Genomic DNA, 25,317 nt, shown 5'->3' with positions numbered 1-25,317 from the left:
TCAAATTCCTCCATAGCCATTTTTGCTGTTGTCTTCTGCCTATGTGCAGGGTTTTGCATGTCTTCCTTTTTCTCAGACCACTTGTCCAGTTTGCCTTTTTGTCCTCTAATATAATTTGCAGTCCCATCAAGCTGGTTTGTTGTCAATTTAATAAATGTAGTCTCTGTTCTATGATCTGGGTCACTAATAAAAATAGTAAGACCAGACCCAGTGTAGGTGACTTTGGGACCTGCATTCTACATATATAATTTGACAGATAATTAGTGGTGATTTCTGATTGTTTGGTTGGGGTTGTTTTTTTTTGGTTTTTTGGTTTTTTTTGTGTTGTTTCTTTTGGGGTTTTGGGGTTTTTTTTTTTGTTTTGTTTTTTTTTGTTTTTTTTTTTTTTTTTTTTTTTTTTTGTTTTTTTTTTTTTGGTTTTTTTGTTTTTTTTTTTTTTTTTTTGTTTTGTTTTTTTTTGTTTATTCTTTTTTTTTCTTGATATGCATTCACATTAGTTTAATTTGGGTCTAATGTCTTTAGCTTGCACACATGAGTATCGTAGGAGGCAGAGTGTGAGGATACAGATCTGCCTCTCAAGCCTGCTTTTCTGTTTGGTGAGGAAATGTGCTTTGACGTTATGTATTATTTTTGATTTAATGCTGCCTTTTACTCATAGTCTTGTAGTCTCTAAAGCCTTTACAAATAGACTGTTTATAGCTACTGTGTGTTTCCTCCCTCTGCCCTTAATCCTGGTCTACTCTTGCCATCAGCCCCTTGAAATGCTATATTGTGAACCCACTTGAATAAAAACTTTGATTGGCTTTGTTGTGAGGCAAGAAAATGTAATTAATATCATTCATCTAGACTTTGTAATGCATTGCACAGCATGTCAAGCAATGAGCAATCAGAGGAAGCCTGGGATTAATAAAGTGAACAGTAAATTAGGTAGGAATGAGTTTTAARACGTTGGCTATGTGGTGTTGAAATAGGTGCAGCGCTATAGTAGTAAAATAGTTCTGTCTGCCAATAGTTAGCATATTTTGGGGGTGACTTGCTCTGTGTTTTTACTAAAATGTTTGAACTAATTGATTAAATTTGATTAAATCTGTAGACTATGCCGAACAGGAGAAGCCCTTAACACAGAGGATGAGGATTTTTTATGCGACTAAAATTGAATGTCCTTGAGAAACAAAGTAATAAAAATGGAACAAAACGTCAGTGCATAAAAAAGAAAGTGGTGGATTTAGGAGCAGATGGCAAATGTAGACAAGAGCTTATCCAGCGGAAGCACTGGCAAGGAGAAGGTTTGAGCCTTCTGGCCGGTCAGAGCAGGACTGTGAACCTGCTGTGTGGTGTCGAGCTGATGGCAGGTGTGACTCTGGGATGTGTGAGAACAGAGGCATGTTTGTGTGCCCCAGAGCTGCCCCTGAGAACCCTTTTACATGAACAGACATCATTCTGCTCAGCCATGCTGGAGAGAGAGAAATTGAAGCCAAACAGGATACAGGGGAGGAGGATGAGGATAAGCAGAGCATAGAACAACATGAGAGACTACATGGAACTAGAAAATGGAGAYTATCAACACTGCCATGTATGTTAGTATGGGAGGAATGAGGGAATGTAATCACTGCTAGAAATAGATCTCGGAGATAAATCTGTCTGATATACTATACAAATGGATCTAGGCRATCCCAAATTCACAATAGAGACCTGAGACATAACTTGGAAAAAAAGCAGAAGAATACATTGCTTCCTCCTGAAATACCAGTAATTTTGAACTTGGAAAAGCATTTCACATTTAGTGGGAAACTTCTGAGTGAGACATGTTTGTGTGACCTTTCAGAGACCCTAGAGAAAGGAGATGAACAAGATCTGGATCATTTTGATTTTATCTTTAAACTCACAGCTGTCACAGTTTGAAGATGAGTGAATTTATAAAAAGCGGAAAACTTGTTATCTCGGAGAGAAATACTTTGAACACCATCTGTCCTGTGTTTTCCTGAAAGGAAAAAAAAGTGTTTGTCCAYCAAGGTTGCTACTGGACAAGCATGTAGGGCAGATGTGAGAATCTAAAAATAGCATTGGAGGGGGGGAATCCATTATGATATCTAGGTTATTTTCTAATTTGTTTACTAGATAGACGGATGGTGTTTCAACATTATTTCAGCATTATCCTGATGCTGGGATATATTGACTAAAACCCGTCTGTTCCATCAGACTTTTTATTATCAAATGTAAACTTTTAACCTCACCTTCTTAGTGGCTTATGCCTGTAAGGGTTTTTTATTTGAGAAGGTCTCCCAAGCCTTTAATACTGTAGATTCAGGAATCAAACCAGTGTACTACAACTGTATGTGTGTAGGAGATTTGATAGAGTTACAGTATGATTATAAAATAATCGTAGCAGGAGAAAATACTGCTCAAGAAGGTAAGAATAAATTTCTGTGTAGTCTGACACTTGATTGTTTCTCTTCCTGCCCACATGACACACACATGTGAGGTGAACAGTCTGATGGTTTTATTTGAGGAGTATATATTAGCATGTTTTCTCAGTAAGATGAAACTTTCTATAAAGGTAATTAAAACACAACACACCAGTGCTGCTTAATACTTAAGTCTCAGTGTTTGGAAATATGAAAATACTACTTTTAAGATACCCTTATGGGTAAAGTGTGCATTTTTAGAATATAAAAAGGGTGTATTGCAAAACACAGACCAATTTTCCAATGTGACCTTACTCCCAATAAGCTGGGACTAAAAGCACAGWGGCACTGAGTCCAAAATGAGTAATCCTTTCCCACYATGAATGGCCTTTCCCTATTACGGGAATCCATAGATAGCCAGATGGAAAGCCTGAAAAGCTGGCAAATGGGGTTCCTGCTTTTCTGGAGATTGTGGAAGTAGAAAAGGAGTAGGAAGGAGTAGAAGTTGAAGCCTTTTAACTATTCACCAACACGCTTGGACCACTCTCTTCCCTGCCAATTCAGAATATGTTGCAGATTGAATGTGCTTATTCTGCAGCTCCTATTGTGTCTGACAAACAGTGAAATGCACTGCTGTCAGTTAAAGGGAGTAAATGTAAACCTGGAGGAATGGCCCTGAGGAGTCTTTGGCTTCTCAGAAATTGAATCCAAATTTATGTACAACTTTGTTCACATGATAACATGAAGCACGTATTTCCCTCTTTCAGCTTCTATGATAGTGTTCTTTTAAAATACTACTATCTGTTCTTGATGTATTTTAAGGATTTTTCTACTTCACCTTCTCTATGTTTTTGAGACTTTTGTTATTCCAGATAGCTCCAAACAGGAGCTCCTCTTTAATGTATCCAGCTGTTTCAAGAGCCAGTTCTACTCCCTGTAGAGACTTAACTGAGTTGTCCCAGCCTACTACTCATTTTATAGCATGATGTCAAGAATACGTTGCATGCCCTGGGTGTGGCGTCAGGCATACAGGGAGCATTTGATGTTACGAGAGTGGTGGGGCTGTGGGAATGGAAAAYACCAGCACGGGTGCATGCTCAGCACTGCCATAAGAGAGGAAGTGATGCCTTTAGTGAGGCTCCCTCAGAACCACACCCTGATTCGCCTCCAACTGAGCCAGTGGCTTGTTTCCAGGAGGCGTCCCTGGACCAAAGGGCCTGCCAGCAGCCTGAGCAATCCAGCAGCCTCAGCTTCAGTAGGAAATTGAGCTTGCTGTGGTGAGGATGCTCCCGAGTTGTTTTGGTGAAGAGCAAATTAAAAAATGCAAAATAAAATACAGTCCATGTAAAAGACAGGAAGATGACTAAGCCAGTGAATAAGATGCTCTAGACAAAGGACAGGGAGTGGCAAGGCAGAGGAACTGAAAAAACAGCAGAATTGGAGAAAAAACAATGCTCTGGAAATCCAAGTTCACAAATACCTAGGGGGTGAGATGGAAAAAGGTGAGGCAGGTATTTAAGTTCTGGGGACTAAAAACAGAGAGGGATTTTATGACAGCAAGATTTGGGTGACTCTCAGGAAGCAAGATGAGCTTCTGAGAGGCAGTTGGGAATGTTAGTCTGAGAGGGACAGGAAGTAGTAGGAGGCTGAAAGGTGGAGTCCTGTTCTGTAATGGACTTCAGTTAGTGGGAAGTATGAGAGAGACATGACAGTGCCGGATGCTGAATCAGAAGAGCAGCAATTGAGGGRATGTAAGAAGCCCGAAGCTGATGTTCTCAATCAGCTTGTTTTTCTGGAGGTGAGGCTGGACGGAGGCTGGGTAAATGAATGTTACATCCAGTAAGTTATCGGGTAAAAGGATGCAAGAACACTGTGAATGTTGCTGACAGGGTTAGAGGAAGAAGAAAGTAAAGCCAAGAAATGAGTTGGATGGAGTTCGGCATCACTATGATGGAAGCAAGAAGGCTGAAAAAGCATGAATACTGCAAAACATGGATGGCACCCAAGTTAAAAAGGGTTTGATGAATATTGCAGACGGAGTGTGGGTAAGAACATTATGAACTTGAAGCTGTTTTGCTTGCTTTGTAGAAGACAGAATCTGGTCCCAAGGTTAATGAATGTTGTGGCATATTACCACGACACTTGAAATCTCRCATGAAAGTCCGGGATTTCCTTGTCCAGTGAGTTCTGCAACAAGCACAGAATGAAAAGGATTCCTTTCTGCACCGAGTTAAAATCTGAGAGTGAGTCAAGGGCAGATGACACATAGAGATAGGCAGATGGGAAATTGAAGGCATTGCTGATGAGGGAAGATGAGGTTTCCATGAAGCAGTGGCCAAGCCATTGTCAAGGTTGCAGAAGTAAATACAGCAAGCAGAGTTTTAAGGAGAAAATGGAAAGATGCCAGTGAATCAGCTTTGCAAGTRTTGCCAGTAAATTGTTCCTGAAATTGGTAAATGAGTGATACCAGGATTGGGAGATGCTGTTTCTGCAAGTGCAGGGTGATGCGATGGGGCTGCCGGGGGAAGGAGTGTAAAGAGTGAATGTTGTGCGCTGGGGGTGTTYGTGACAGCATTTTCCATTGTCTGAATATGTGCATTTATTCAGGCCAGGATGCAATGGAGAATGAATATAGGGTGGTGCTCTGAACTATGGGGATGTGTAGAAAAATGTGTTGTACAAGCTTTGTTAGAAAGACCTGCACCCAGAAGTGAGAGAGAGAGCAGGGAGGCATAAGGTGACATTGATGTTACTGGATTTGAGTGAGTGGCAAGAGTCCCAGCATTTTTGCTCAACTAATGAGGGAAAGGGACTTGGGAAAAGACAAGTCTGTTACACTAATGTTTGGCTTAAGATGAGCCATCCACAAAGTGATGCCTGAGAAACAGCTCAATATTTTGTATTTGAACATAAACTTTGAGTTAGAGCCCTGTCCAACAAATAAGAAAACTCATACAATGCTGTTGCCTACAATGATGATTCTTTTTTTAAGGCCATGCATCTGTTTTTTCTTTTACCACAATTACTGGTCTCCTGTGGCAGCAGGGACACTGAGTCAGTCACAGAAATAGCACCAGTTCACTCATAGAGCTTATTTCCAGAGTTGCATTTACAGTAYTGGTATGATGAAGTAGATGGGGATGAAGTAATGGGGAAAATTGCATAGTCATGTTGATGCAYAGAGCATTAAACCCCATGATGTTTGCCCAGAGAAGGACAAAATTGGTTTTAAAAGTTGATTGAAAACATTGCAAATATAGAAACCATATTTTAAATTGGATTAATTTGAAACTTACTATCAAATCAGTTAGTACTTATATGTGAGTGYATTAATTGTGCTGTTGCATGTGTTCCTTCATGTACACTCTCATCCTCAGCTTCTCAGTTTTGAAAAATCGCTACAGATACCCTGATGAAGGTTTTGCATGCCTGATTTGCCCACCTTAATAACCAAAAAAGGAGAGTTAAATGCCAAATGAACTGGCACCTGAATGCCAGTTTCTGCATTTCACATGTTGCAGTTCCAGTAGTAACRACAGTTTCACACACATTAATTCCTCCTTTGGACTTTGGCTTCTGCACTTAAGTACAGGGTCTGAACTCGATGGGTTGCACAAATGCATAATGAGAAAGTTAATTTCTCCACTAACATGAGGCCGACCGTAACTCTGCCCTTACACTGCATTATTTCTGCAGGAAATATCTGCAGGACTATCACTATGAAACAGTTCTGCTTGCTAAGCAAATGTGGGGCAGCACAGACAGGAAGGAGATAAGTAGAAAAATGCTAATTTAAATGATGCAGTCCGATTTAACTAACCTTCATTTGTTTTAAAGTTTAAATATTTACTCATTTGCAATATTTTCATGCGCTCTTTCCTGGCCAGCAGCACTGCGCACGGTGGGTTTCTCTAAGGAAGGAGCAGGGTTTGCAGTTCAAGGGGCTCTCTGCCTGCAAGAAGCGAAAGGGGGTCAGAGCAGCAGGGCTGCTCGGTGTGTGCTGTCGCTGCCCGGTGCCGGTGAAGCGTTCCCGCTGGCCGGAGCTCCAGCAGGGCCGTGGCACAGGGCCCGGGCGCTGGCTGCCGGCCAGCCCGCAAGTGCAGGGGCTGCAGCTGCCACCGGCCCCTGCCCGCTCGGCCAGCGCCGCTCCAGCCTTCCCAAGGGGAAAAATAGCAGGGGAGGAAAAAAGAACAGCTCTTGCACAACTGTGCCAGCACAACCCGGAGTGCCTTCCGCCTCAAAGCAAACAGAAAACAAACTGAAAACCTCCAGCGGAGGAARGCAAAGCCATCCACCACCTGGAATTTTTCATGCAGTCACTAAAAATACAAAACCTGCAGTATTGCTGTCCTCACATGCGTGGCCTGAGCCTGGGCTSTGCTGCAACACACCGGGGAAGTTACAACCGCGATTTTAGGAAGGGAATGTTTGCGTTTTTCCGTTGATTTTCATGATTATCTGTAGTTCTAGCGATTATCTGCAAAATAGGGCACGCTGTGTTACCAGTAATACATGTATCCTGTGGCAATGAGCCAAGACAGTAATTGAAGGTCAGGGATTGTTTGTCGAGTGCAGTTCAGTGTGCTGCCTGATTCCATAGGGGACTGGCAGTGCCAAAGAACAAAGGCAGCTCTGTTCTGCAAGCTTATAGTATGGCTTGTTTGACAGAATTCAGGCCCAATTGTGAGAAGAAGCAAACAGTAGTGGAAAATAGTGCTAAAAGAATGTGACTACTAAAAAAGCCTTTTTTAAGTGTTATATTTTGCAAATGTCAAAACCAGGCTTGGATAGATAGTAATTTTTAAAATGGTTATTTAAAAATTGGTTAATACCTTTACAYGGCAGATCTGTGCTTTGTTATGAATATACACATATCTGTTGTGGTAAATTTTGTCAGTGATAATGATGTAAATGTCACTTTACGTGTCCTTAGCGTACTTAACATTTATCAGTTGCACCAGTAGCCAGTTCCTAGTTTTTTATACTTCCAAAAGGTGTTTTACCACTTAGTGGATTTTTCCTGAGGATGTCTTTAAGTGAAACCCTTGGAAACAGAGTTTCTGAGTTAGTACTCCATGCATAGTTGGTGCAACTTGAGAATTTTTAGCAAAATTCCCCTGTAGTAATGAACAGGGGGTGCTGCGCTGGGTATTAATATTCTTTGTTACTAAGTCGCAGTCTATTAATAAAGCTTTGTCCAAATGGGCAAACTTGCCTGTCCTCYAGACAGTCTTGTGATTTGTATTTTAATAGTGTCTGTCTTGGATATTATTAAGGTTTGCCTGCTTTGACAGTTGTACTACATACCACACAGCTATCACAGCACCATTAGTTCAAGAGTAACTTGAAGTATGTTGTGTTCTGTAATAGGCATTATTAATTTGTTTGCCCTTCTGAAATAGCTATGAAGTGTCTGGGCTCTTAAGAGAAAAGGTAAAGCAAAACTTGGTGATAGAAGTAGTATGTCTTTGGGATGCTCAGTACTTCTGGGAGGTTATCTAAAATGTGCTTTAAAAGTTGAATTGAAGATCATACAAGAACAAAATTGAGTTTGGAAAAAATATTTATTGATTAATTGGCAAAGTCTGAGTTCTAAGGTGTTTTCTTGTGTCAATTATTACTGATAGGTCAAGTTTTAGAGGTGATGAGGCCTCTGAAGAACCAAGTCTGTGAAAGACTCCCCTGCTCACTTGACAAGTGGCCCTGCTGCTGTTGGGTGGTAGAGAACAAGGCACGCTTCTGCTCCAAAGGGTRACAGTGGTGCAAACTGCAGCCCCAATCTGGAATAAGGTTGCATCTTCTTCGCTAGGGCATGACCTTCTCTTAGTACTGGTGAAAGTGATTGAGGAGTTATTCCCCCTTACCCAGGGAGAGGTGGGCTGGAGAATAAGGAAATGAAAGGAAATCAGGTCAGAATAGTGTCACTAAGATGTTTCATTTTTTCTCTGGAGATAAGGCAGTGCAGCCCCCACCAGAGCATGGCTGGGGCAGGAGATGTATTTTGGGGGAACCAAGGAGGTTAGCAAGCACCYTGTTCTGCTGCTGGCAGAAGGCAAGTGCTGAGGGTATCCCTGAGTGGATCTGGTGAGGGGCTGTGGCAGGGGTGCCAAAACCAGAGGAGCAACTGTCCAGTCTGGGTGGTCAGGAATAGATGGAGCTGCTGCCTCTCCACAGCCTCGCTGCCATATAAGGCTGCTCAGCTGCCTTGGGCCAGCCAGCCTGGAAGACCACTTAAAAGGCAAAATCAATACAATAAACTGYCTCTGCTAGTGTCCTTCCAAGTAAAATCCAGCCTTGCAGTTACGTGATTTGAGCACAGACTGGGCCTGGTTCCTGCCCTGCTTGTGTGTGTGCAGTGTCAAGAGCTGTTAYAGAAGAAAACCAGTTTGCTGGACAACAGCCTGTGGTGGGGTAGAGAGCCTTCCAGTTCAATTTTAATGTTTAGCTGTACCCAAGTATTTTATTTCAGAGCTTAGTATGTTATAGCATTCCAGTACACCTTTAAGCTTACATCATTTGGAATAATTCAAGATGAGAACAGAGATGTAGTCATGCATTGATTTCCCATTATTCTCATACTTTCTTGGCAAGCTACACGCTTTGTATTTTTTCCATGAAGTGAAAAATGTACAGCTGTTTATGTTTAAAGGGTTTGGGGAAAATAAATGTCTCTATCACAACCTCCCTTGTAATTATTTTTTTCTTACTATACGTGTTTATATATGTGAGCTAAGCTCAAAGAGTGCATTACAGGTGTTTTTGCTAAATTTCTTTTTGGAAACAAGTTTCTAATTACGTAGCATCTCCTGAACTTTTTCCCCTGGACTGTTCAATTGAAGCTTCTATGTGAACTGTAAACAACTAGTTAGTGACATTGACTTCTGTTGGAAAGTGGGAAAACACGTTTAATTTTTTTTTGGGGGTGGTCATCAGGGAAAAAAGAGGTTGTATGGTAAAAATGAGAAAATTGTGCTTGAGAGAACGTTTTCCATGAGYTCCAGGGCACTGAGTCCCCGCTGAGCACTGTGTGCTCTTGGTGAAGGCTTTGGGCTGTGCAGCACCGCGTCTGGTGGTGCGGGGGGGCGCGGAGCCGCCCACCGCCCTCCGCTCCGGCTGCTCCTGGACCCAAACCAGGCACTGAGCTCATGCCTGACCCRCCCTTCCTTTTTATTACTTTTTTTTTCCTCCTCGGTTGAATGTGGAAGAGCTGCAGCCCTCACTTGCTGACTTAGCCCACCCGCGGGAGGGATAGGGAACAGTGTTCCAAGGACGGGCTTAGCGCCGAGGGGGCTTCGCGGGAGGAGGCGAGAAAAGAGGTCTGAGGTTGTGGAGGCGCGGCAGCAGGCGGTTCTCGGCCCCCGGGTGCCCCGGCCGCGCTGCCGAGCCGTCGCCACACGTGTCCCGCGACTCCGCCCCCGCGGGACGTGGCCGCGGGCCGCGCCTGCCGTGCACCGCCCTTTCCCTCGGCGTGCTCCCCTCGCCCGGGCTCGGCTGGGCGCTTCCCGGCCCAGCTCCTCCCGCCCCGGCYCCGCGCACCGCGCGTCCGCCCTTATGTAAGCGGCGGCATCGGCAGCGCGCCATGACCCAGCAGCGGGGAGGCGCCGGGGCCTCCGCAGAGCGCACAGCTGCGCGATAGTCCGCGCCGGCGCCACAAAGGGCGGGCGGCGAGGCGTCGTCCTTTTCCTCTTCTCCCGCCCCGCCGCCTCCTCCTCTGGCCCCGCCGTCTCCGCCCCCAGCGCGGCCGCCCGGCCCGACCCGGAAGCGGCGCGGCGAGAACCATTTTCCTTGCGAGTTCAAAGGCGGAGGCGGGCGCGGAGGTCCCGCGGGCCGGGCCGTCGCGCGAGGTGCGTACCGGCCGCCGGGCGTGTGGGGGGAGAATCCGCCGCTGTGGTTCGGGGGGGCGGGGGGCGCCTCTGCGGCTTCACCCGCGGGACACGCACCCGCGCGGACGCTTTAACTTGGCGACGGGCGCCTTTGTTTGTTCTCCAAGGCTACTGGGGCGGAACGGGCCGCGCCCCCTGCCCGCGGGGCTGTCGCGGTCCTGACCACCGCCCCCCCCCGTCCCGTCCCCGCGGAGCGCGGAGCGGCGCACGTGACGAACGGGCTCCCGCGGGGGCGCGCGCGGCGCGGCACGCGGCCGGCGGCGGCGGCTTTGTGCGCGGCCCGGCGGRGACGGGAGCACAGCGACCCCGGGACTGCGTGAGTACCGGGCACCAGGCACAGCCGCGGAGGGAGGCCTGCGCCTCTCGGGAAACGGGAGAAAGGGAGTTCAGGAAAAACGTGACGTTTGGTGGTTGGTTGATATTTTTTTTTTTTTTCCTTTTTTCGGCTAAGTTTCTGCCGTTAAAGCCGGGTGCGGGAGCGGCAGCACTCGGTGCCGGCCGTTAACGGCGCGGMCCCCGCCGTTAGAACAGCCGCGGGCGCCGTTGGTGCGCGCTGCCATGCGGCGGCTCCGGCGGGCAGCGGGCCCGGCTGGCGCTGCCTTCCCCCCGCGTCCCGACGGGTACTTCCTTCTGCTCCCCCCCGGCGAAGGGCTGCGAGAGTTCCGCCCGGAATAACGCCTTGGCTGGAAACGGCCGCTTCCGTAGGGATTGCAGGCAGGGTAGTCCGCGAATGAGGAAACCCCRTGCTCGATTTTAACGTCAGATCTGCTTTTCTGATTGTCCGCTCTTTTCCAGTTGGTARTTCTGCCTTTGAGTACAAACCATGGCAACAAACAGGCGTTGGAAGAGAGCTACAGCTATTTTGAGTGATTAAGTGTCATAATGAAAAGGTGCCAGTGTTTGCGCTATTGCAGACTAAAYAGCAGGGCTAGAGAACAATATGTGGAAAAGTTTACTGAATAGCGCATAAAAATTWAGTTTACGTGATCTTTTCAATTTTTGTGCTTTAAAGAGGAAGAAGTATAGAATGTACACGTTTTAGTGTCATTTAGCTTTTTAAATGACATTATTAATTCTAGTCTGTTTGGTTTACGGCATAAATTCCTTCGGAAAGATTTTTAGACAAGGGTCACTGCGGTACATGTGGATAGTAGAATGTKCTTTTGTGGTGTGGGGAGCTGGCTTGAGGCACAGAGTGCCCAGCTAAGCAGGCTGTGAGCTCCAGCGAGGCAGCTGAGGCAGTGGTACGTGCAGGATGAGCCGGGCAGCAGCTGCGAGCTCAGCTGTAACCCGAGCGTTTGCTGCATTGAGCCTTCTGGGTGTCACAGCCTGGCAGCGCCCAGGCTGCAGCAGCCGAGTTGCGGCGGCTCCTGGAGCCCTGGCCAGTGCCAGGGAGCTGCCTGCTCACATGCTGGAGGCGGATTACCACCACTCCAGCTGCTTAATCGCACTAGGCAGAGGTAAAAATGCWTTATGTGCTTGCTCGGTACTACTTCCTTCGGAAACTGGGTCCTGTGGTTGCTATGGGGGTTTTGGAAAGATAAAGAGATGAGTTGTGTTATTGGGCATTAGAAAAAGCAGTCACCGAGCAATCTGGTGTATTCCTATTTTGTGAACGCAACTGAATAGTTTTGTGCTTGTTTGCTGTGAGGTGATGGCAATTAACATCTAAAAAATTATTTGAATTTCCAGAAGGTGCAGAATCCAATTCTCAGACTCGGAGCTGTGTCAGCTGTCTCTTGTAGGCAGGTTATTTCTTGCATGAGCTGGGTTAAAATCATAGCGAGGGGGCAGAGTGAAAAACACGCTTTATTCAGCATCAGGGAACTTGTTAGCCGAGCAACTAAAGAGTGCGTGCGTGTGTGTGTGCATGTTCACAGAGATCCCTTTGGCCAAGCAGGGAAATCTGGTGGGGAAAAAAGGTGGTGTGTTGTTTTTTTTTTTTTTTTTTTCAAGCAGCCACTTAGAATAGTGGTGAAGCCAGATGTCATTTCAAATTGAGTGCTTGAGTCCTTTGCTTAGTTGTGGTCTTTAGGGAGTTGGGTTAACACATAAAGCTTCCTTTTACAAGCTACAGGTTTGAAAGGGAGATTTTCGTTTACAGAGGTTCAGTCTTTCCTGGTTTCAGTCAGTGTACTTGGTTGTCCTTAAAGTTGTTCTCCACTTTGAGAATGGAAAGAGGGAGCGTCTGTATGGAGCTTTGCCTCTGAAGGAGCTCGTTGGACCTTCTTGCCTCTATTTTCATGTCTTTACATGCCTCCCATGCTTGCCTCTAATAGCTGACTCTTGCCTCCTGTATTCTTAGTCTGTTTTTCTTTGTGCATGTGTGATTTGTAGTGGGAAATTCAGTTATGTCTTCCACCTTAAAATTTTTCAAATCCCTGACCTGTCCCAGATTGGGTATTTCCTTGGTGGCCTGCCTATCTCGTGGAGCTGATGGAATCTGGACTTTGCTTTTCCAAGAAGGCATTTATTAAAGGGTGGTGTTTTGTTTTTCTTTGATAGTGGGAATGTTTTTTAATAGTGTCTGAAAAATCTCAAGTTGTGTGCAGCTGAGCAGCCATCCGCATAGGAGGAAGTATGTGACATGGTGTGGTTTTGCTTTATTTATTTACATGTTTTTCCTCTGTGCTTGTGGGATAGCCTGCATCCTCCACATGCGTATTTTGGGGGCGTTGACCTGTCTAGAGGCATAGATCTATGAAAGTAAGTGAGAAGGCATTACGTTTCCCTTCTCAGAATAATCACGCTCATAGATCTATATTTGGAACTAGTTCTTTTAATACCAGTAGGAAGATAAACCAATGGCTCACACGTACCTTAATCTGTGCTGTTGTCTGAATCCTGAATGATAACTGCTAGCCACATTCCACACAGTTTCGTTTCAGCTAATGATGTGGTATGTCCTGTTGTTTGTAGTTGGAAATGCATTTCTTGACCTGAATAATAGCTCAGAAAGTCAGAAAGGAGCCAGTGTGGAAAAAGTACAGCAGCGTGGGGGAAACATGGAGGCTGATTAAGAACTGAAAGACTACAATATTGGCTTTTTCAAAGAAAAGTTTGTCCACTGGAGAGTTTATACACTCAACGCTTTGCAATTTCATGATGTGAACTCCACCCTCTCTTAACTCAAACCATTAGCAATACAAGATCCATTATAGGAAAGTGATGCAAGAGCAAAGGCCCTTTCTTAGCTATTAGAGGTTAAATAGTTATTTACTGTTTGGACTCTGTAGTTGATGTRTTATCATATGCTCTTGCTCCTCCAGCACTTTCGTCTGGCTACCTGTTGTAGAGATGGCTGATTGGCTGAGGGGTTTGGCTTTTTTTTCCCTTGCTTTTCTGAGAAAGGGTAGCAGCTGAAGTGAAACCTTAAAAAAAAATGGACACAAGAATGCAGTGCATTCATTCTGAGCATTTGTGGAGTTGGATAGATTTATTAGAAAGTATAATGTATCTCCCATGAAGTGTTCTCTCATTTGTTTAGTAAGTGCCACAGCTGAAGCTCCAGAGAGACTTGGGTTATATTTAGCCTAATCGCGAGGCAACACCTTTGTAAAGTAGGTAATGAAGCCTGATAAAACCTTGAGTGCTCTGTTACGAGCTGCCTGCAGACTGGCTGAGGGCAGGTCACTGGCTCTGCTGCTGCCCTGCTTAGTGGCTTTTGTCAAGTTATGGGATTGCTTTGTGCCTCAGTTTCCCCATCTGTAAATAGGTCGTGGTGATCCTGCCTTCCCCTTTTAAGTACTTGGGGTCTGTTGCTGCGGGGTGTTGCTGCATGTGAGCTGTGATAGCAGCGTTTTACAGATGTTGGTGTAGTATTTGCACCATTCTTCATGTGGTTTGACCTGCCCTTGTTTCTCTTCTTTGTCTTTTTCTCCTGCATTTTAAATTTAGAATCGGTCACAAAGGGTTTTTTTTCTTTTCCTGTTTTCCCTCATTACTATTTTTTTTGTCCTGTAGAACAACTTTCCTCTTAATTTTTTCAGTCCCTCCATGTTTTTCCCCCTTGTATCCTGTATGTTTTTTTCTGCCAGTCATTTCTTTTGTTCACCAATGTCTTCCTCTTGCTGTTCCTGTCTTCAGAGCAGCATTTCTCTCCCTTCYATCCGCTGGGATTTCCTTTTCACCTGACTCATCCCCAGTCGGTACATCCCTGCTCAGTCACGCTCTCCTTGCGCTTCTGTTCCAGGAAACCCAGCCAGCAGGGAAGGGGACCTCCTGCTTGTCCCCTCTCAAGGGACATTCACTGAAGTCACGGCGCCCTCCACGCTTGACTTCTGCATCCTGCTGCGCCTGGATGAGCGCTGGGGATTTGGGCAAAGACCGTACCAGGGTGTCAGGGAGCCTCTTGCTCCTTGCTCCCTTTTTCCGTGCCTGGCTTTTGCAGCAGAGCTGGGAGATTTCTTGCTTCCTCCAGCAGCGAGGGTCGTGAGCACCTKGTTGCCTTGCCAGTACACGAGGTGAATGAGGAGAGCTCCCGGCCCCGCTGCGAAATGCCTGTGCAGTGTGCTGTGGGCTTGGAAGGCGTTGTGCTGGAGCAGCCGGTTGCTGCAGGGAGGAGCGGCTGCGGGGGCGGTAGGAGCCGAGTCAGAACAGTTCAGAGATGGGCAGGGAAATGAGATGGTTGACTTGAGGCAAGGTGAACGATTTCAGAACAGGAAGGGGGGGGGAGCGATTTCTCGTCTGCAGTCTGCTTCCACTTGAGCCGTCCTCAGTATAATCACCGCTGTGCTAGCTGGTCCTGCAGGCAGGGAGAGAGGATCTGCAGGCTGAGCTGTGTGTTTAAAGATGGAATGGTGCTCCTGTACTTTGAGCTTCTGTGGTAAACACCCTTGCTCAAGCACAGTGAGGGAAAGGAAGGATATATGGTGTAGTTCCCTTTTCTAGCTGGATTTCCACCAACGGCACAAAGGAAAAAAATGACAATGCAAAATCTTCCTTTCCTGTATAACTAGTAATTGTTAGTCGGTTTTAACTTGTTTTTGATGGAAGAATACATCAGTATTTTTACAGTTTTGGGGGTTTGGTTTGCTGAGGGTTTTTTTCAGTTGCCTAATTTTCTCCTTTTTTTCTTTACAGACATTCAAGCCCTTGGTTGGAAAAAGTGTATACAATTCAGTTACTGCAGTAGAATTCCTTGTGGACAAACAGCTGGATTTCATAACTGAAGATAGTGCCTTTCAGCCCTATCAGGTAAGAAATTTGACTAGTATATAAGTACTATCCATTTTATTTATTTAAAAGTCATGTTTTTACTACTGTTAAGTGCATTTTATGTTCAAGTTCTGTGTTACAGGAACAATTTCCTATTGATTATTGCCAGAGATTGTTTCTTGTTTTGTAAAAGATTAGGTTGGATACTATATGTCATTCTAGTTAATCTGATCATGTCAAGGAGGACTGTGCCACTAATATTATTGTACCACCTTCAGTTAAAACACSTGACCTCTTTAAGGGTTAACCAGGATCATTAATTGTAGAGCAGATAGAAGATGGTATCCCCTCCTTCTGAAGCTTTCATTTCCAGGTCTTTGCATGATTGMAGTAATACCCCACTTACTGATTTTTGGGTTTTTTCTTTTGAGAATGAATAGCAGAAAATGTTACTTTCTTAAAAAAAGAAACACTTCTCTTATTGTGGTTACCCTGGAAAAGGCGGGGGAGGGGGGAGCAGATGCACCACCACACAAGCCTGCTAAAATTTCCAGTATCCTTGATTTTAATGCCTCTCCATTAATTAGAGACACGTTACTATATTAATGTGTATTTAAAAAACAAGAGAATTAGTGATTCACCCCCCACCTTGCTGTTTCAGAAGAAAGTCTAGAAATCTCTTCTTTGACAAATAGAAAAATACTTGATACTTCAACTTGTGCTGAACTGATTGCAATTACAATAGCCATGAATTCTTCCTTATGGCTTGGATGGTACATTGCGGTGATACAGAAATAGTACTTAGAGACTTGGAATAACAGATGGCCCTGAATAAATGCTATGTAATTTTGTCCTGACACCCCTTCTTCCCTCCTGCTTCACCAAGATGGGTTTTTTTTTTCCTGATACCAAATATAGAGCTAGAAAAAGACAAGTGGCTGAGAGARAATCCTAGGGAAAAGGAGAGGGAGGTTCAGTTCATGGAAGGGCTGGTGCTTTTGTGTGTCTGTGGTGGGGAAGCCAAACGAGTTGAGCGTTTCTCGTCAGGGTGAGGTTACATGTTATGACTCGAGCTGCTGGAACAGCTTGGCTCTGCCGCAGAGAACAGTTCCCACTATCAGACCCCACGCTAGCGCCTTCAGCCCTCTTAACCAGCACAGCCTTGATTTTCAAACGCGGGAGGGGGGGACACGGTGTGGGGTAAAGCCTGTGATGTTGGTGAGCTGAGCTGGATTAGCCCAGGGTGCATCCAGTGCTGTGGCTTCCTCTGCGGAGGGGGTCAGGATGACGCAACACAGAGTGGGATATCCTCCTTTGGCAGCAGCGACCTCTTAAATCAGCTGAGCTATGAAGTGTAAATTCACCCTCAGAGTCCAGCCGCAATCTTCCAGATTCATTTTACAAAGCAAATACTGGTGCTGGTGTCTGTCCTTTGCCTGAAATCTGTCAAGATCATGTGTCTGATAACGCTCATTCCAGTAACAGTAATCAATCTCCCTTTGGCAGTGGATCATTTCTGAGCTGAGAAAAGCAAACTGAACATAGGAGGACTGCCTTTTGTTAAACAATCCTAGTGCCAGGTCTGGCTGGCAGTGATACACTGATGTTCTATGCATTTTAGGCCCTTCAAAGAATATTAACTGATAGAACATTAGGCTCGGAAGCGCCTTAATTTGTGAAGGTGCATTCAAGTTGAAGGTGTAATTTTTAAAAATATGTCATATGAACAGCTGGCTTCATACTGTTTTGATAGCTAATACTGGAATTAGCAGGGCTAGTGACTTCACTTTTCAGAGAGATGTTCCTCAAAAACGGCTACAAAGCAGTAGCTTGTCAAAAATGGTTCCAGAGGTAAGCTTGGTGTCCCTAGCTGTTGGCCTCCATTTCTTACTCAAAGAGGGCGGCTCTGTATTAAGAGATGAGGCTGTTTCCCCATCTCAGGGAGCAAATAGCTACTTCGTAAAGCCTCAGATGGAGGCTGTTGATCTGTATCGTTTGATGGCAAGACACCTAAATTGTGAATGTTAAAAGAAGTTGGCTGATGGAGATTGCTCTAAGTACTAAGCATCCAGAATTTGCACATTAACTGGATATTGCTTGGATATTGAGTGTAGAAACAAAATAGTATTGTGTTCAGTGATGAATAGTGCAAAGATTTCTTTATTTGGATGATTATAAAAAGCTTGAGAAATGTCTTACATAGGAATGTCTCTTTGCAGGGCTMGCAATATCTTGGTGCCAAGTTTTACAGGTTTATTGTACAGATAAGAGATTTAATGAATGATAATGTCTTCAAGAGAACAGAAATATTTCTTTTTTAAAATGTGCAAACTGAGTTATGTACTAACAGTGTGTTAGACAGAAATAATATCTTTATTGCTGAAACTTAATTTCTGCACAAAGATACCTGAAGTGGGAGGATTGTSTCTGTTCATTTGGCTTGCTGTTTTTTGTTAATGCTGGAAATCACATTCCTAGTCATTAGTCACTTAATGTAAGGTAATTTGTACTTTTTTGGTACGTGTTTTGTACATGTGAATTTGTACATGTTTTTCCTGAAAGATTCCCTTTCCTTTGGCCTCCTTTTTCTTTGCTGTAAAAATAGGTCCTAAATAAATCTTTGGTAAACTTCTGTTGCTATCTGCTTTTCAAAAAAATGGCATTTTTGCTCCATTGTTTGGTCTGGAATAGCACTGATCTGCTTCTGAGCAGAAGACAACTGAGGAATCATTCTTTGCAGAGATGAGTTAACTCTGAGTCTTCTGAAATGTGTTTAGTTTTTGGTTTAAGCTCTCATGGCTGCACATTTTCAATATGAAGTCCTTAGAGACCATGGTGACCTAAACACTTYTTTATTACATTTTGCTGTTAGTGCCTAAAATTCCAGTATCTTTCTGCCAAAGCAAACAAAGTTTGAATCTGTGTGGGAAGACTCCATTTCACTTCAGATACAATTCTTAACTACTGACTAATTTTTCCCATCGCTGTGTAGACTCATAATACTGGTAATGGGTAGCAGACTGTACCAGATGAATTCTGTTCACATCAGTTCTGATCAAGAAACAGTGGTGTTTCACATATCTGTTGGGCCAAAGGGCTTCATGAATAAGGTGCTGCTGTCCAGTRTAAAGGTGACAACTGGTCAAAGCAAAGAAAACAGCACACTTGGCATCCTTTCAGACTTGGCAGGAAAAACAAAGTTTGAGTAGGCAAAGAACTAAATCTCTGTCGTTACCARGAGTGGTTCTTCCAGAACAAGATTAAAGAGACTTTGGCAAGACTCGCTGGGGAATCGTGAACCATGCATTGCCATGTCTGCTCTTTGCATAAATAAACATGTTCCARTTGTTAAGAGATTCAACGACCTTGCTAAGAGCTAGATGAATATCATTATTAAAAGTAGGATATGCAGCTGCATTAGATGAGCCCAGTTCCATGTCTTCACAAGGTGTRCTGTACCAACTATAATATTTGCCAGTGAATTTGTTCTTTGCTGCTAGATGTGCATGTGATTCTTCTTTTACCTTATGTGTGTTTACCACTTAGAATCCTGCCCTTGTCTTTAAAAATTCCCTGGATTCTGTATGGTGCCTTRAACACCTACCTACAACTTGCTTCCGGTGGCTTTTATCTCTGTTGCTTCATGGAGGATGTAAACTGTATTATTCTCTACATGAAACTTGTGTGTGACTGAGTGACTCATTCATTAATCTGGGATGGTCAGACCATTTAGTCATGTAGTTCTTTTTATGGTGGTGACAAGGGGATCTTGAGGATAAAGCAGATAGGAACGTTTGCTGTGGTACTTGGCTTGGCAATGGAATGAAAACYTGGTCCTTTGTAGGGAATGATAGACACAAAATTTAACAACATGGATTTTTTTATGTCAAACTAGTATGTGTAGGAAGTGTAATCTTAAAATGGCACATGTAGGATAGGTCCTTAACATGAATTCCACTTTGCATTTGTAATATATTATCTATGTTTTGTGTTAAAAAAATCACAAGTGTCGTGCTTCAATAATGGCTTTTGCTGTAGTCTGAAAATGAACATGTTTTCAAAAAATTACAGTAAGTCTACACATAAAGTGTGACCTAAATCAAATACTTGGAACTGAAATGGTTTTCTGTAATAATCAGTTGTACTGTTCYGTGACATCTATGTGTCTGTCTGTTGTGATACACGTACTAAGTTAAGCAGCAGCAAAGCTAATCATGCCTTAATTTGTTTAAGCACTGTAGTTAACTTGAAGGACTATAGATGGGGATGTGAAGCATTAAAGCCCAGCATATGGTATGTGTGACCTCATCAGAGTGGTGTTTTTGTCTGGGTGGTGTTTGGCAGTGCCCGTCACGGACACTGTTGGGCTGAAGTGTGTGATTCTGCTGTTGCTGGCTCAAGCAGCTGGAGTCAACTGCATTATACTTTGTACAAGCAAATGAAGAATAACAAAAAGTGTTTTATATCGTGTTTTTCCGTCATAAAATACACTTATGGAAAGATCTGGAAAGACTCTGCTTTGCCCAAGCAGCGAGTGCTTTTCAGCTGTGTGTCTGGGTTGGGCAGAGCAAGGGTGCATGATAGATTATATATTTCCAAATATGTACACAGTGTGTGTGATAATGTATTTTCAAAGGATTTCTGAGCACACAGCACTGGAGCAAATGTGCACAGTGGAGGCAGGACAGAATTTAAATGAGGTTCCTTCACAATTATTAAACTTCTTGCAAAGGCTTTTACCACTCAAGGAGAAAGTGGAAGGGTGCACAGAGTCTTCTAGAAGTCCTCTTGCATATTTGGTTAAAAAAAAAATGTTGCTAAAAATGAGTATTTATGGTGAAGTCTCTTTTCAGGCCTTACACTTTCCTTTAGAACTTCTTTTTTTYCYTTTTTTYTYTTTWWWWTTTTTTTTCTGGAAGACAAGCCTGGTTGCTTTAGTGTTTCAAAATGGTCCAGTCTGCCTGTCTACCTCTGTGCTGAAGGTTGCAGATGTAAAGATAGGGCAGTGAGAAATCCCTCGTGGGAGGTGTTGCATGCACAGTGATAGGCACTTGTACTTWGCTGTTTGTCTGAATGTGCATGGCACGTCTGAGTGCTGGCAGGTCAAATGTCTAACACGCCTTAAAGATTGTTGAAATAAGAAGAATAATGAACTTTCTTGCTAATCATGAAGTAGGTGTATCAGATACAGGACCTAATATACTCTTATCTTGATCTATTACAAATTCAAGTAATATATGCCATTAAGAAGGATTTGAATGAAAGGCCATGGGCAATTCCACTACTGTGCTTTTYTATTTATTATGAGCAGACGTTGGATATTTCAGACATGGATGCCTTTGGGTTCTGTGTCTTGTTTGCTTGTAAGAGCAAGTAAGCAGGGCTTGTGTAGTAATGACATGTGCATGTAAAAAATTCTTTAAACAGGGATAAAATAGTATTTTTCTGTCTGTATTTTATTTTTAAGCACCCCATAATTACATGTGCACTCCTCTTTCAGACCTCCCTTACTTTAAGCTGCAGGCTTCAAAATAGCTGCTGCAGCTGAAAATTGCTTTTCCCATAAACTTGTGCCTCCACTGACCAGGCAGGCAGGAGCTTTTGGGGTTGGTCCCACCCTTTGAGGTTACCAGAAGCAGCTTGGGAACTCCGGGTGCTGGCCAGCTGGCRGCAGTGGCCATCATGTGCTCCCCTCCTGCTTTCGGTTCCTCCAYGGGCAACCCAAGCACACGCAGCTTTCTGCATCTTTAACTCCTCTCAGCGCTGTGCTGAAGTGTCTCGATTCTTTCCCATGTCTCTGGACCACCCATAAGGAGTCCAGCTGGCTTCTCTGGCAGCCTTGGAAAGAGCGATGGTCTAAACAGCCTGTTACCGACACATCCATGTTTGAGTGTGTGGCTCCAGCGTGCGGGGAAGCAAAGGCTGCGTCCAGCAGAAGTGGGTCAGATGACTCATCCCAGTCCTCACTCCCAGTAACACGTGCGGGACAGAACAGCTTCATTGGAGTGCTCTCCAAAGGAGAGGAATGAGGGAGGAGGGATTGGCACCCTCCATTTGCAGAGTCACAGGGASATGTACATCATCTGCCCTAAGCCTGTATTTGTGGCTCTCTTTGAAAAAGAGCTTCCTGTTTGAGAGCTTCCTTTGTTTTCTCAAAAGAGGTGGAATAAAATGGYACCTTTCTGTTCTACCTTGATCTGTTAAGAAGTAAGGGTTTCAGTCATTTTTTTGTCTCTCTCAGCAAGGTTTGGTGCAGGAGTGGAGTTCTTGAGATCTCACAAGCCTTAGGGAAGTGAGCTGTGGTGGAGGAGAGGCCATCAGTCAGGAGGAAGGTGAMGGAGCTGCCACAAGTAGTGTGGCTCCTCCAGGTGGGTGAAGGTTCAGGTGAAGGCTGTGGGAAGGTACATGAGGAAGAGAGGAAAGAGTTTTTAGGTCCTTGGGATAAGTTGAGGTTACTGCAGTGGAGRTGCCTCTCAAATTCACAGGAAAACAGTTTTCCTTCCTGTCACAGAGAAACTTAATCTTTCTACAGTGTCTGAGAAATCACAGGCAGTTCAATGGTTTGATTTCATTAATCCTACTCAAGGAGGTGGTACTGAAGTAAGTAATTTAAAAATTTGGATTTCAGAACGGAGGGGATGGAACAAAGCCTGCTTCTCTGAAGGGGAATATCAAATCCTTTCACTGAAGTATTTTGGTACTTCTGAAAGGCTGGTTTTGGGATTGCTGAGTTTACAAATCCACCCAGTGTTTCTGGGTAGAGAATTTCCTGTGTTCTATCACAAGTGATTACTTTTCCACCAGTAGAAATCYGTGGAAAATATCGCTCAGTACTTAGTAAAGGGAGCCTTATCCTTGGTTCTATGTCCTTAAAATTTCCATTTGATTTATTAAAAAAGAAAGTTTAAAGTATKTTTYTTACGTGGTGTTCTTGACCAGCACTGCTTCTGCAATCCAGACACAAAAGTCAGCTCCTAGGGAAGTAGGTTTCCCATTATATCCAGGTSCTGCTCTGCCCCTGTGTTCTTGGTTTCCCAAGAATTTGGAATCCCTTGGTTCTTTGGGCATCTCAGAAGTGTGAATGTGAGTGAGCTCTGCAGTAGTTGCACGGGAGTTTGTACACAGAGCTGGAAGAGAGGAAACATTCCTGCATTTCGGGTAGGGGGAAACTGAGTTTCRTTGAAATGTATTCTTACCCAAAATAACCTTACCTTGACATGATAAGCACAATCACTTATTTGGTGAAGYAGTCATGCGTTTGTTTGCTTTTGTTCCTGTCTTGGATACTGTTTGTTACAGCTGCCACTCTAGACCTTTTCCTTACAGAATGTGTTTTTGAAATTACACTAATAGAAGTATTTGTAGTCTGGGGTTACTGTTTCATGGGAACTGTTCCACAGCCTTCAGCAAGCTACAGTTAGTAGAGACTGAGAGCTATAGCGGTTGCAGGTGTGTGTATCTAATAATTTTTCCAGGCCAGACATCTGGGGAGAAACTAAAGTAATTTTATACCAACTGGATTTTTTAAAATTAAAACTGAATCTGAATCTTGCTACTTTCTTAGACGTTGGAATGACTTTACTAAGGACTTGTAGCAGGCTTGATGTACAGTGCATTATTTATATTTAAAAATAYACTAGTAATTTCCGTTACAAAGTTTTTTTTACTACTATTGTTTGTAAATACTGACACCCTCCTCTTCAATCTAGCGAGCATTTCCTGTCTTTTAAGTGGCATGAAAATTAACTATTTCTGTTCTTCCCCTGTAACCTTCTCTACTTGATTGCATCTGCCATTTGTTATTGCAAGTGTTTTTGGTGTTTTTGCTGAGCAAGTGAGTTTGAAGCAATTTCTGTGCATCTCACTAAGGATTACATTTTTTGTGATTTTAGTTGTGAATTTTACGCTTGCACTTCAGAAATTCTATTTCAACCATAAAGGCAGGGGTTCCACCCTGTGTGAATGTTTTCTGCCCTTTTGCTGTTTTCTTATCACCACTCACACCATTTTGGTATACAACACATAAAATCAGGTTAAAGCAGGTTTCAGGATGCATAAGACTTGGTGTCTAAGTTATGACATTTGACTGGCTTGGGCTTTTTTCTTCTTTGTTTTTTTTTTCTTTCCCAAGTTATGTAGTTCAGTCTTGAATTACGTCTTCAATGGGAATTCTGTGGTTCTGTATTCTAAGAGATTTATCTACGGAAAAATATTGTGAAATAGAAGAGCATTGTATCAATTTTAAGCACTGAATGATTTTCCTAAGTTTACCCCAGGGAACTTACTGCAGCAATAACTGAATTGGCCCTGTTTTCTGATCAGCAATTTAATCTTTCCTCTTCTCAGGATCATTTATCATTTCTATATAAGGCACATCCACTGGTTTCTCCAGAGTAGCAGAGAGCTGTAGTGTTAATCCAAGCATGGTATATATCCCAGCTGGTCAGATCTTTGTTATTTATAGGGAAAATTCCAAAAATGGCTCTAGCAGGTCATAATGGAGCTCTCTGCAGGAAAAAAAAGGCAGCAATGCTTTTAATCCTTTTAGAAATTAACTTTGAAAACTTCTTTGCAAATACAGTGGTATTTTTATAATGTGAGAAAAATGAATTTTATTTTGAACTATTTTCATATTACCAGCAGGTGGGCCAACATGTATGTATTTCTATTCTAAGAAACACATTATCAAATAAATCCCTGAAAGCCATTTGAAAATAACACATTAATGTAATAGTAATTCRGTGAACTAAAACTGAAGGTTGGTTTTAAGAACATTTGGATGGTATCTGACCTATTCTTTCTGCTGTTAAAAAAAGAAAAAGTCGTAAAAATTTGTTCTCTGCCCGTTGTGAGTTCCATGGAAAAGGAGCTGGAAAGGAAAGTTGTACATTTCCAGMGTTGCTATTTGGTAAACAGCATTGAAGATATCTGAAGAAGGATATCTGCAGGTAGCTGTGTGATTACTGTTGGTAATCTAAACTGGTGGTAGTTCAAATTCCAGAGCAGGGAGTCATTCACAAGAGTGATACACTGATGGATATCTCCAGGAGCTGCTGTTGATTCTGGGATCTGTCATCAGACTGACACGTATAGGACAGTGYTCTGCAGTTTTCATCTGCAGACCTGAATTGAGAGACCTTTGCTCTTCATTACAGTAAGCTCTCGGTTACCAGTAGTCTCATCAAGGAATATTGTATTGCTGAATAATGCCACTGATAAAAGATTTAATGARGGTAACTACCGTGAGCTAAGAGATGACCTGCCCAGTCAGTCATTTTCCTTCCAGCTGCCCCTTCAGCTGCCACAGGTCACCTCTGCTGTTCCTCATGCAAGGAAGATGTGTCTTCTGTAAAGTGCTCAGTGTCTGAGCAGGGCTYATGTCTTGGCTTCATTTCTGGGTGCATTAGACTGCCTTTCTAGCAGCCCACTAGTCCAGACAGCTGGTGATCAACAGAATGTRCTTTATTTTTTGCCTGAAGACATCWTCATCCATAYAGCTTGTCCTTYAGCTGATGTGATTTGGATGTTGTTGGTTACCTTCTGAAAGCTRTTCACAATTCACAGGATGTCTGGTTCTCAGTTTAAATTTTAATATCAATGTACTAAAGAGATTTCTCCAATCTACTTACTTAGCAGGTCTCCTTGTTTAGTATCAACTTCACTCTGCTAATTGCTTGCTTCAGGGAAATGTCTGCACTTTGAGGTTTGGTTTCCCATGGTGGCAATGAGTTGCTTAGTGACTCAAAGGCTTRCTCCAGTATTGCCACATGACTGAGCGGGTTAGGACCAGTACTGCCTCCTGTTTCTTTTAGGATTAGATAAAACAAAATGCCAAATTATTGCAAGTTGCATATTGCTGAGATGGTGATGAT

The 25,317-nt window shown here is 43.5% G+C and overlaps 1 protein-coding gene across 4 annotated transcripts in view; it reads left to right on the top strand.

The window, feature by feature from the left end:
* JMJD1C (jumonji domain containing 1C) overlaps positions 1-25,317 on the top strand; it is a 156,871-nt gene that overhangs the window by 86,291 nt on the left and 45,263 nt on the right. Inside the window, exons 1-2 of one of the 4 annotated variants that reach the window (XM_057368404.1) lie at positions 4,283-4,450; positions 15,371-15,484. In XM_057368404.1, coding sequence (XP_057224387.1) covers positions 4,397-4,450; positions 15,371-15,484 — 168 coding nt within the window. In that variant the 5' untranslated portion in view covers positions 4,283-4,396. Of the gene's footprint in view, positions 1-4,282; positions 4,451-10,076; positions 10,250-10,537; positions 10,605-15,370; positions 15,485-25,317 lie in introns of those variants that run through there. The other 3 variants (XM_057368406.1, XM_057368405.1, XM_057368403.1) reach the window with 3 other exon arrangements.

The sequence above is a fragment of the Malurus melanocephalus genome, unplaced genomic scaffold (genome assembly GCF_030028575.1).
Source record: "Malurus melanocephalus ecotype Western Australia unplaced genomic scaffold, MMel_1.1 scaffold_91, whole genome shotgun sequence".
NCBI classification, from domain to species: domain Eukaryota; kingdom Metazoa; phylum Chordata; class Aves; order Passeriformes; family Maluridae; genus Malurus; species Malurus melanocephalus.
This window is presented reverse-complemented; position numbering and strand designations above follow the sequence as displayed.